Raw genomic sequence first — 13,181 nt, forward strand, 5'->3', positions numbered from 1 at the left:
GTTATCATCCTATCTACCTATTTGTCACAAATTATAAAAGAAAGTATGTGCAAGTTGTGATGTCTCATCAGAGGTGATTGATCCAGCTAAAAATAGTTATGGGACATTAATGAATTGATGTCTGAAAACAGGGTACAGGTTTTGCCTCTATTCCAGCTTTGGTGCCGAATTGCTAGTGAAGAACAATGTGCCAACATCTTCTACCTAAATGTACCTAATAAAGCTGGGAAACATTTTAGGTCAGTCACTACTGATTTGAAAGACATGTATATAGATACACGTGATCGTCTTGAATCTCAGACTTCCTCTGACATCACACTTGGACTTTAGCTGGCTTCATTCATCACAGAATGCATCAACATCCAGCAAGTCTCAACCTAAGTGTAGTCAAAGGAAGAAAGAAAAGATGACTGCTCCGACCCTGGCCAAGGCAGGAAGAACTATCCCATGACCTGATGATGTCACATGACCAGACATGCTGCTGGGATGATTCCTTATTCTTTTTCCCTTCTGGAAAAGGTTCTTAAGTACTAGTCCTAATTAAAAAGAAGATCAAACACTAATTTACAGAGGCCTCAAAACACTAAAGAAATCATTTCCTCTTGGATAATTTCCCATTGACTGCAAAAACAACATACACAACAAGGAAAGTCTTGCTTATTGGTCCCAACATTGGGGGTCCAGTGTATAAAAAGCCCCAGAACAGAAGCAGTCCTCAGAATCTGAGAAACTCACTTCTAAACAGAAGTCCACACTCCACCACTGACAAAATGACTCACTCCTGCTGCTCCCCGTGCTGTCAGCCCACCTGCTGTGAGCCCAGCTGCTGTCGGCCTTGCTGCCCCCCAGCTTGCTATCAGACTAGTGAAAACACCTGCTGTAGGACCACCTGCTGCAAACCCACCTGTGTGACCACCTGCTGTCAGCCCACCTGCAGTGGGTCCAGCTGCTGCCAGCCTTGCTGCCGCCCTGCCTGCTGTCAGACCACCTGCTGCAGGACCACTTGCCTCAAGCCTGTTTGTGTGACCACCTGCTGCCAGCCCACCTGCTGTGAGTCCACCTGCTGTCGTCCTTGCTGCCCACCAACTTGCTGTCAGACTAGTGAAAACACCTGCTGTAGGACCACCTGCTGCAAACCTACTTGTGTGACCACCTGCTGCCAGCCCACCTGCTGTGGATCCAGCAGCTGTGGACAAACCTGCAGTGGGTCCAGGTGCTGCCAGTCTTGCTGCCAGCCAGCTTCCTGTGCACCCGTGTACTGCCACAGAACCTGCTACCACCCCACATGCTGCTGCCTGCCTGGGTGCCAAGACCAGAGCTGTGGATCCAGCTGCTGCCAGCCTTGCAGCCGCCCTGTCTGCTGTCAGACCACCTGCTGCAGGACCACCTGCTGCCGCCCTACCTGTGTGTCCAGCTGCTGCCAGCCTTCCTGCTGCTGATCACCTTGCCAAGGAGCCACTGTCCCTATACAACACCTTCTATTAATTGACTTGCTACCTGGGCACAAACAAAATCACTTCTTAGACTTTGCTGACAACTGGCATGCTCTACCAGAATTTCAGTTACTCATCTCCTTGCTTAAGAGCTTGTGAATTAGCTTCCTCCAATTGTCTTCCTCTGGTGTAGGAGGACCATGTGCCAACTTCCTGCATCTGTGATAAGGAAGCATGTCTTGGTTTTGACTCTGAAAATAGGATTGACCATCTAGTTCTTCTGAGTAACTTAAGAAAACGAGATCTCAGAATGTTTCTATAGGTTTCTGCAGCCTATCATAATCTTTATAATCATATTTTCTCTTTTGCTATCCTCATAGTTCTTGTATCATGCTTTCTCCTTTTACGATCACTTTGATGTTTACCCATATGTTTCTCAATAAATGGTGTACCACAATTCTTCTATATGTGTTTGATTTATTGCACCACCTTCCTGACATAGAAATTTATATATCATATGCTTTATCCATTATGAGCATCATATTAGCCCCCTTCCTAATTATTATCTCATTATTAAAAACCCATTTCATTGTGTAGTGTGATTTACCTAATAATAAACAGACTCATCCAGGATGAAGTCTTCTGTTCCTGCTCAAGGGCACTTACATTTACATCCCAAGGAACTATTAATAGATGTCTGAACCTCAGTGACTATGCCCTTGGCAAGCTATAGTTGCTGTCATTGTTCATGTGGTTATCTACAGCTGGGCCTGGACACACCATGAGATACTCCAAGGAAATTATGCTCACACTATTTCTCCCTGCCCTCTATCTTTTCACGATAATTATCCCTCAGCAATTAGTAACTCCTCTCTCTGCCCACTGGTCTATCTAGATGAGGAGTCCAAAATGACCAGGTGACAGTTTAAACATAGACTATATTCCCTAAAAGATGTGACTTTTATAGTATTAAACCCTTCAATCCAGGAGAGTGTAGATCCATGGGGAGGGGAAGAACAGATTCCCATATATGTCACCCTGAGTTAAAGTGAGAGGGTTCACTGCTACTTCACTTTCTGCAACCACGTATACTACCTTTGTGGTTATACATGGTACTACCTATTTGGGAACCACATAGTGGCCATTAGGTCGAAGTATGTACCGTATTCAGAAACAACAGATCAACCTCGTGTGTTGTCATCTCTAAGTTGGTTCTTACTGCAATCTCCAAGACCATCTAATTTTCCATGGGCCAGCCATCTCTTGATGAAACTGAAAGAGGCTCAATACTCTTGGCTTAAAACTCAACATTCAGGAAACTAAGATCATGGCACCTGGTCTCATCACTTCATGGCAAATAGATGGGGAAACAATGGACACATTGAGAGACTCTTTTAGGGGGCTCCAAAATCACTGCAGATGGTGACTGCAGCCATGAAATTAAAAGATGCTTGCTCCTTGAAAGAAAAGTTATGACCAACCTAGACAGTATATTAAAAAGGAGAGAGTTACTTTGCCAACAAAGGTCCATCTAGTCAAAGTTATGGTTTTTCCAGTAGTCATGGATAGATGTGAGAGTTGGACTATAAAGAAAGCTGAGTGCCAAAAACTTGATGCTTTTGAACTGTGGTGTTGGAGAAGACTCTTTAGAGTCCCTTGGACTGCAAGGAGATCCAACCAATTCATCCTAAAGGAAATCAGTCTTGACTATTCATTGAAAGGAATGATGCTGAAGCTGAAACTCCAATACTTCAGCCACCTGATGTGAAGAACTGACTCATTTGAATGGACCCTGAAGCTGGGAAAGATTGAAGGCAGGAGAAGGGGATGACAGAGGATGAGATGGTTGGATGGCATCACCGACTCAATGGACATGAGTTTGAGTAAGCTCCAGGAATTGGTGATGGACAGGGAAGCCTGGTGTGCTGCAGTCCATGCACTCACAAAGAGTCGGACATGACTGAGTGACTGAACTGAACTGAACAAGACGATTCTAATTTTCCATGGGTCAGCCATCTCTGTCATGTGATGTATGGTAGAACAAGTAGATCCCTTGTTCATTTGCTTCCTGTTGATCTTGTTCATCAAAAAGTGGGTCTGTGGGTCCTAAGTTTTACTATTCAGAATCCTATGACAATATTACTGTAAGCTGGTGGATAGTACTGCTGATAGGGATAACAATCCATGTTTATAACATGGAATCTTAGTAAAGAGGAATTGCTGTCTTTTCCATGCACACGTAGTCTAACAGGAAAACTAACCTGCCTTCAAGTTAGCTGGCTGGGTTTCCTGAGGGATATTATTCTCTGCTTCTGACCAGCAGCATATACAGCAGGGCCAGCCGTGGTCAGAGCGAGCTTGTGCTGTTGGTTCACACAAACCTGCCATCCCTACCACCATGGACTCCGTTCATGTATAAACATCGATGCACCTAAAGAAAGAGATGGGGTAAGATATCCCAAACTTGCTGCTGTCCAGTGTTTTCTTTGTGGTAAACGCTCTGGAGGTCATTGATGTGGGACACAGTGGGAAACACTTTCTGCCCTCACACCTCCATCTAAACAATTCTTCAAATCCCTTTACTTTCCACTCTTGCTTCTCCCTTGGCTCAATCCAGTCAGTCAGTCCTTTTACCACATGTAAATAGGCAAAGAGCATCATTTCCTCAGGGCACATTTTTCAAAAAAAAAAAAAAAATATATATATATATATATATATATATATATATACACACACACACATATATATAATGAGCATGTGTACTGACTCACTCTTCACTGTGAGTATTTTCTCTTTCCACTACCCTTGCACAGCAGAAGTGTTATCTGTCATAGTCAAAATTCTCCATTTGGCTTAAAAACTTCTACTGAAGTTAACAGGTGATGAAATTTAAGATATTGAATGCTCATATATTATGATCAATTTGATTTTGTAGAAATCAAATGGAATTGGGATGTAATTATTTTAAATACTATTTTTAATTAGAGGATAATTACAATATTGCAATGGTTTCCACCATACATCAACATGAATCAGCTATAAGTATATATATGAAGGAGGAAACAGACAGAACAGGCTCCATCTTGAAAGCAGGACTCCATCTTGGTCGGGACTGTGGACTTTGAGCTATATGCCCAGTATCTATAGAAACGACATACCAACTGGAAAACCAGACCCCCTGAATGGAAGAGCCCCAGGGTTTGTACCTAGACTCTCCGTCACTTAAAAGAATACCCTAATTATCTGTGTAACCAAATAGAATCATAAATTCTATTATGCTTATTGGGGTATGACCACAGGCCTACTGATAATTGTCCACTGCTAACTACCTAGTCTTAAGGCATATGAATCACAGGTTAACTTTGATTGTGTCTTTCTTTTCCTTTGTTCAGACTAGTTTCAGGGAATCTGGGGAGGTGGGTTTGGGCAAGTACAGTTAGGATACGTACAGTTTTCACAAAAACTGGTCGGGGTCCTTGGCTAAGAGGAGACACTACCTTGGGCCCGCTGGTATAATAAACTGCACTCCACTATCTGCATTGTCCTTCTGAGTGAGTTTGTTTCCTGGAACACGTGGCTACAACACATACATCCCTTCCTCCTAAGCCACCTTCCCACCTCCTTCTCCATTCCACCCCTCTAAGTCATCACAGAGCACCAGCTTTGGGTTCTGCATCATACTACCAATCTCATCTGGCTATCCACTTTATGGGCTTCCGTAGTGGCTCAGATGGTAAAGAATCTGCCTGCAATGCAGGAGACCTGGGTTCAAACCCTGGGTAGGAAGATTCCTCTGAAAAGGGAATGACTCCAGTGTTCTTGCCTGGAGAATTCCATGAACAGAAGAGCCTGGCGGGCTACAGTTCATGGGGTCTCAAAGAGTCAGACATGGCAGAGTGACTCACACACACACACACACACACACACACACACACACATATACACGCGTTCACTTTGTATATGGTAATGTATATGCTACTTTCTCGAGTCATGCCACCCTCTCCCTCCTGTACTGTGACCACACATCTGTTCATTATGTCTGTGTCTCCTTTGCTGCCCTGCAAATAGGATCATCAGTACCATCTTTCTAGATTCTATATATACGCATTAATTTGTGATATTTGTCTTTCTCTTTCTGACTTATTTCATTCGTATAATAGGCTCTAAGTTCATCCACTACATTAGAATGGATTCAAATGTGTTCCTTTCTACAGCTGAGTAATATTCCGTTGTGTATGGAATGTACACAACTATGTACCACAGTTTCTTTACCCATTCATCTGTGGATAGACATCTAGGTTGCTTCCATGTCCTTGCAATTGTAAATTAGTGCTGCAATGAACATTGGGGCAGATGTGTTTTTTCAATTAAGGTTTCCTGAGGGCATATGCCCAAGCAGCTCAATACCAGAAAAACAAACAACCCAGTCAAAAAGTGGCCAGAAGAACTAAACAAGTGAAAGGTTGTTGCTAAACCATGAAAGACAACAGGATTCTTAGCCCCCGGAGGAGGAGCATTCAATCCGGGGCCAGTGATGAGGTTTGATCGCTCAGAGCTTTTGTGTAATTAAGTTTTGCTAAAGTCTAAAAGAGATAGAGAAAGCTTCTGACCTAGACATCATAAAGGTGCAGAAAGAATGCCCCCCTCCTAGTCTTTAGCCAGATGTTATATAGCTACTAGCAGTCTCTAATCAGAGAAAGGAAATGTCTCAAAACTCAGAGAATGGCACCAGGCCCCTCACCCACAACATGCATTTTGAGATAACATTGGCACCAGTTGAGTCATCCTGGTGAATCTTGAAGAAAGGCAGTTTTCCAAGCAAATATATAATTTCATTAACATTGATTAGGAGAACAATGGATGAGTAAAACATACTGGTTTGTCAAGTTGGTTCTGAGTCTTAGGTGCAACCAACTTGAAGACAGTGTCTAGGGTAAATACATAGTACATTAACATAGCTTAAGACAAACATCTCCATAAGAAAAATGCATTGGTTAGCTCAAGGTTTGAGAAAAGTTAAGTTCAGATGGAATCAGGTGTCGTCATGGCAATACAGAATTTTAAGAGAAACCTCTTTTTAAATTTGTATAGAGAAGGGGAAAAAAATCTTAACACTTGTGGTTTGTTTCCTCCTGCCACTTAAGAGAGAGATAAAAATTGTCTGACATTTGCAGCCTACTTCCTCCATTTGGAGATCCCTGGCCTTCCTGCCTGTTACCTTCTCACAAGCATTTCTCCAAAGAAGACATAAAAATGGCTAATAAACACATGAAAAGATGCTCAACATCGTTCTTTATTAGAGAAATGCAAATTAAAACTACAATGAGGTATCATCTCACACCAACAAGATTGGCCATCATCAAAAAGTTTACAAACCACTAATGGGCTGACAATTATTACTCATGTATTCTTTAATCATTGAGGGCAGCACTAAGCTCTGCTGTTCTCTATGGATGTGCTATAGGTTCTCATTAATACTATGACTTGGAAGTTAAATAATTTATAAATTTGAGAATGGTTTATGTTAAGTAAGGTGTACAGACTTAAACAAAGTAGACAAAATCTTATCTTATCATGGAACAAGTAAGAAAAAAAATGATTCTCTACTAATAATGGTGATGAATCAATTTGTTCTGAGATATCCTTGAAAATATAAGAATTGTGGTCTTTTCAAAACATGTCTACTTGCAGACGGACTGACCCTGTGAAAGAGAGAGAAAGAGAAAGAAAATACTTCTAATCCATGGGTGGACCTAATATATAGAAAGAAAGTGGTGGGAAAATAGATGTTTAAAGGTCATAACATAATATATGTGAAACACTTCTTGAGGTGACTTATGTATATATTCCCCTAATCAAGTGTTAATGAGTAGCAGAACAGAAATTTGAACTCTCTTCCATATGATATTAATTCCCGTAACTGAGAGCTTTTGTCTTTTTCCACCATGGAGAACTTATGGTTGAAGATAAGGTAAATAGAAGCACAAATCTATGAGGGAACTTAGTACAGAAAGTGGATAGTGTACACTAGAAGCATCTTACAAAGGAACAAAAAAAATGTCAAAAGAATGATCACATACACCTATTTGTTTCAATGATATTTCATTCTACTAAACTATAATCTGGTAACATCTAGAATATTTAGGGAAACTACTCTGACTTAACCTTAACACTACACATCTGATTGAAAAGGTCAGTGATAGAGGTCTTGGGGAAAAATGAGAATCTTAAGGTTCTGTAGTCAGTAGGCAAATACTGGGCATAATGAAAAGTGCATCCCAAGAGGTGGGAGAGCACATGCCAAGGATAAGGGAGAAATGAATGTGATTTTGCAGTACAGGTGTCTTCTCCTGGGAAGAGTAACAGCTCAGCAATGCCATTCTGAGTGTCTAACAACTGATCCCAGTGAGAAAAAGATTCAGGAGACTGGATTGAGGGAAGGAGAAATGCTAAAATAATCAATTCCTATTTATGAGAGATGCTTGAAAATGGAATGGGTTACCACAGCAGTAGGAAGTCACACCACTGGAGGTATGGAAGCATCAACTAAACAATCAAACAGTTGGAATATTGTATCTTTGATTTGTAGCCTCTGTGAGTGAATTCTATCAGGGGACTGTAAGGGTCCCTTCTATTAATGAGTCTCTGTGAAGTCTCTAAATTCTCTGTCTTGTTCAAGCACTATAATTGATTGATTGGTTGTTGACATTGCTGTTTTGCTCTAGGTCCAGAAGCACTCAAAGGCATAGCATTAAAATAATAAGACATTGCACCATGAAATTATGACATCCATTCACCTAGGCAAAAAGATGCTCTCTCCCCAAATTCTTTCACTTCAGTACAGTTCAGTCACTCAGTCATGTCCAACTCATTGCGATCCCATGGACTGCAGCATGCCAGGCTTCCCTGTCCATCACCAACTCCTGCAGCTTACCCAAACTCATGTCCATAGAGTCAGTGAGGCAATCCAACCATCTCATCCTTTGTCATCCCCTTCTCCTCCTTCAATCTTTCCCAGCTTCAGGGTCCTTTCTAGTGAGTCAGTTCTCTGCATCAGGTGGCCAAAGTATTGGAGTTTCAGCTTCAGCATCAGTCCTTTCAATGAAGAGTCAGGACTGATTTCCTTTAGGATGAACTGGTTGTAGCTCCTAGCTGTCCAAGGGACTCTCAAGAGTCTTTTCCAACACCACAGTTCAAAAGCATCAATTCTTTGGCACTCAGCTTTCTTTATAGTCCAACTCTCACATCCATCCATGACTACTGGAAAAACCATAGCTTTGACTACATGGACATTGGTTGGCAAGGTAATATCTCTGCTTTTTAACATACTGTCGAGGTTGGTCATAACTTTCCTCCCAAGGAGTAAGCGTCTTTTAATTTCATGGCTGCAGTCACCGTCTTCAGTGATTTTTGGAGCCTCAGAAATAAATTCTTTCACTGTTTCCATTGTTTCTCCATCTATTTGCCATTAAGTGATGCAATCAGATCCCATGATCTTAGTTTTCTGAATGTTGAGTTTTAAGCCAGCTTTTTCACTCTCCTCTCTCACTTTCATCAAGAGGTTCTTTAGTTCCTTCCTCTCTGTCTGCCACAAGGGTGGTGTCATCTGCATATCTGAGGTTATCGATATTTCTCCCGGCAATCTTGATTCCAGCTTGTGCTTCATCCAGCCCAGCATTTCTCATGATGTACTCTGCATGTAAATTAAATAACCAGAGTGACAACATACAGCCTTGATGTACTCCTTTCCCAATTTGGAATCAATCTGTTGTTCCATGTCCAGGTCTAACTGTTGCTTCTTGACCTACATACAGATTTCTCAGGAGGCAGGTCAGGTGGTCTGGTATTCCCATTCAAGTTGATCTTTATTATTTTGACCAATGTGCAAGCAACTGAAATGATTCTTGCAGACTCAGAAATCTGCTTTTATTTACATACAGAAAACTGTGTTATGTTCTAGTATTACATTACTGTATTATATTACATTACTGTATTATATTACAATTGAGTCCTCTATTGAATGATAACAATTTATCCATGCCATAAATTAATATTCCAGTTTCTGGATCACAATTATAATTGTGGTATAATTTTCATAATCTACTTGATCAGTCATTTCTATCTGCATGAAGAACTAAGAGGAAAGTCAAATAACAATCAGAAGGTTATTCTGTAAGCAATCAGAAGAAGTGTTTGGTAAGACGGAATGCTGAGTGGCATCTCATGCAATCATGTCAAACATGTGGTCTTTCCTAAGGGACTGGAAGACTCAGGTGCAGTCTCTTTCCCCTGCAGTGCTTGGCTGTGCTGCTAACCTTTGCACGTGTGCCTCTCTTGACTTTGAACCTCCACGACTGACAATCCCAACTATATTTAAGAAACACACATTCATTATTCAAATCCTCATCAGGCTAGAGGAATTTCTGCTCGTCTTGATATCACAATTTTTCTGTAAAGTGCCTTTGCATAAATTGATTCTAGTCCTAGTTATGTCTTATAACTTAGACTTTAAAATACCTAGAAGGAAATTGAATAAAATGGGAAGGACCTCTACAGAGAGTGTATAAACATTCTGTCCAAGCAATTCTTACAGAGTTTTTCCAACAAAAATGTTTATATGTGTGTACCAAAGGACTTGTTGTAAAACATTCATAGCAACACTACTTTTATTAGCTCCAAACTGAAAATGATCTACATATATATCAACAGTAAACAAATAAAACATGTCGTATTCATTCAGTGGAAGATTAGACAGCAAGGAAAATGAATGGACTACAGATAATTACATGAAGGAGTCTCACAGTCATAACATAAAGAGAAATTAGTCAATTCTATATTCTCATTTATATAAAGATTAGAAACTTTATATAAAGTGAACGTGCCTACATTTAGGAATGAGTGAAAGAGAGAATTTGAAAGTGATGGCAGCAAGTTCTATTTCTTTACCTGGTAAAAGTGGCAAATGTTCCTTTTGAGATATTCTATCAAGTTGGACATTTTCTCATGTGAAAAATGCAAATAATAATTGTGGGGGACTGTATGATCTTAGAATGAATAGTGCATATCATATGCACATGTGTGTAAATCCTCACATCATGAATGCTATATAATAACACCAAACACAATATGGAATTAATAGTGGCACAAGATTTATTTGGAAATTTAAGCAAGATTCCCTGCTTCTAGGGAGGCACTCAAAGTGATTAGGAAAAGAAGAAAGCAGGATACAAGAATCATGGGTACATTGAAAAGAAACATGATTATGAAGGTTATTATAAAGATAAGTAGCAGAAACTGCAGAAAGTCATAAGCATGTATCTTCCTAAGTTGCATGTAGAGAGAAGGTGAAGATTCTGGTTTCTGAGTCAAATCAGAGACCAACACTATCTAGGATGCAGGAAGCAGGAACATGACCCACACATAAGAAGAAGAGAATTAAGGTAAATTCCTTCACACTCCATCAAGTTGATCCTCAGACTTTTAAACAGGGAAATGAATAACATAAATTTGGTGACAGAATGTTGCTTTCAGCAACATTTGGAAGTAAAATTTGTTCTGAAATGCCAAATCAGGTGGTAAGATTATTGATTTGTGAGACAGTGATTCTTTAGCAAAGTGATCAGCAGCAGGAAGGCTGGCAGCAGCTGGACACACAGCTGGGGTGGCAGCAGGTGGTCCTGCAGCAGGTGGTCTGACAGCAGACAGGGCGGCTGCAAGGCTGGCAGCAGCTGGATCCACAGCTCTGGTCTTGGCACCCAGGCAGGCAGCAGCATGTGGGGTGGTAGCAGGTTCTGTGGCAGTACACGGGTGCACAGGAAGCTGGCTGGCAGCAAGACTGACAGCAGTTAGAACCACCGCAGGTTTGTCCACAGCTGCTGGATCCACAGCAGGTGGGCTGGCAGCAGGTGGTCACACAAGTAGGTTTGCAGCAGGTGGTTTCAGTGGTTTGACAGCAAGTTTGGGGGCAGGAGGGCTGGCAGCAGCTGGACTCACAGCAGGTGGGCTGGCAGCAGGTGGTCACACAAGTAGGTTTGCAGCAGGTGGTTTCAGTGGTTTGACAGCAAGTTTGGGGGCAGGAGGGCTGGCAGCAGCTGGACTCACAGCAGGTGGGCTGGCAGCAGGTGGTCACACAAGTAGGCTTGAGGCAGGTGGTCCTGCAGCAGGTGGTCTGACAGCAGGCAGGGCGGCAGCAAGGCTGGCAGCAGCTGGACCCACCGCAGATGGGCTGGCAGCAGGTGGTCACACAGGTGGGTTTGCAGCAGGTGGTCCTACAGCAGGTGGGCTGGCAGCAGGTGGTCACACAAGTAGGTTGGCAGCAGGTGGTTTGAGAGCAAGTTGCGGGGCAGCTGGACTGGCAGCAGCTGGACCCACAAGAGCTGGATCCATTACAGGTGGGCTGGAAGCATATGGTCCTACAGCAGGTGGTCCTGCAGCAGGTAGGCTGGCAGCAACGGGAGCAGCAGGAGTGGGTCATGGTCTCAGGGTGGTGTGTGGGTTCTTGTTCAGAGGTGAGTGTCTCAGATTCTGATTACTTCTTCAATTCTTGTACTTTTATATACTGGGCTCCCAGGGTGTGAACCAATAAGCAGATTTTTCCTTATTGTTGTTTGCCTTGTTTTCCATAGTCACTGAAGGGATTGTATATGAGGAAGTTGTTTCCTAGATGTTATGAATCTTTTAAAAGTGTTTCTAATTGATAATAATTCATAGATTTTTTCCTCTCAGACAGCCCTCAGATTGGGAGAAAATAATAGCAAATGAAGAAACAGACAAAGGATTAATCTCAAAAATATACAAGCAACTCCTGAAGCTCAATTCCAGAAAAATAAATGACCCAATCAAAAAATGGGCCAAAGAACTAAACAGACATTTCTCCAAAGAAGACATACAGATGGCTAACAAACACATGAAAAGATGCTCAACATCACTCATTATTAGAGAAATGCAAATCAAAACCACAATGAGGTACCATTACACACCAGTCAGGATGGCTGCTATCCAAAAGTCTACAAGCAATAAATGCTGGAGAGGGTGTGGAGAAAAGGGAACCCTCTTACACTGTTGGTGGGAATGCAAACTAGTACAGCCGCTATGGAAAACAGTGTGGAGATTTCTTTAAAAACTGGAAATAGAACTGCCATATGACCCAGCAATCCCACTTCTGGGCATACACACTGAGGAAACCAGATCTGAAAGAGACACGTGCACCCCAATGTTCATCGCAGCACTGTTTATAATAGCCAGGATATGGAAGCAACCTAGATGCCCATCAGCAGATGAATGGATAAGGAAGCTGTGGTACTTATACACCATGGAATATTACTCAGCCATTAAAAAGAATTCATTTGAACCAGTCCTAATGAGATGGATGAAGCTGGAGCCCATTATACAGAGTGAAATAAGCCAGAAAGATAAAGAACATTACAGCATACTAACACATATATATGGAATTTAGAAAGGTGATAACGATAACCCTATATGCAAAACAGAAAAAGAGACACAGAAATACAGAACAGACTTTTGAACTTTGTGGGAGAATGTGAGGGTGGGATATTTCAAAAGAACAGCATGTATACTATCTATGGTGAAACAGATCACCAGCCCAGGTGGGATGCATGAGACAAGTGCTCGGGCCTGGTGCACTGGGAAGACCCAGAGGAATCGGGTGGAGAGGGAGGTGGGAGGGGGGATCGGGATTGGGAATACATGTAAATCCATGGCTGATTCATATCAATGTATGACAAAACC

The 13,181-nt window shown here is 41.8% G+C and overlaps 2 protein-coding genes across 2 annotated transcripts in view; one reads left to right on the forward strand and one right to left on the reverse strand.

The window, feature by feature from the left end:
* Positions 1–704: 704 nt before the first annotated feature.
* Positions 705–13,181, forward strand: part of LOC122695072 (keratin-associated protein 9-2-like) — a 30,879-nt gene continuing 18,402 nt past the window's right edge. Inside the window, exon 1 of the mRNA XM_043904552.1 lies at positions 705–1,092. Coding sequence (XP_043760487.1) covers positions 771–1,092 — 322 coding nt within the window. The 5' untranslated portion in view covers positions 705–770. The remainder of the gene's footprint in view (positions 1,093–13,181) is intronic.
* On the reverse strand, positions 10,561–11,946 carry LOC122695059 (keratin-associated protein 9-2-like). The gene has a single exon (XM_043904537.1). It carries the CDS (start codon positions 11,905–11,907, stop codon positions 11,053–11,055), a length of 855 nt encoding a protein of 284 aa, XP_043760472.1. The 5' UTR covers positions 11,908–11,946; the 3' UTR covers positions 10,561–11,052.

The sequence above is a fragment of the Cervus elaphus genome, chromosome 5 (assembly GCF_910594005.1).
Source record: "Cervus elaphus chromosome 5, mCerEla1.1, whole genome shotgun sequence".
Taxonomy (NCBI): Eukaryota; Metazoa; Chordata; class Mammalia; order Artiodactyla; family Cervidae; genus Cervus; species Cervus elaphus.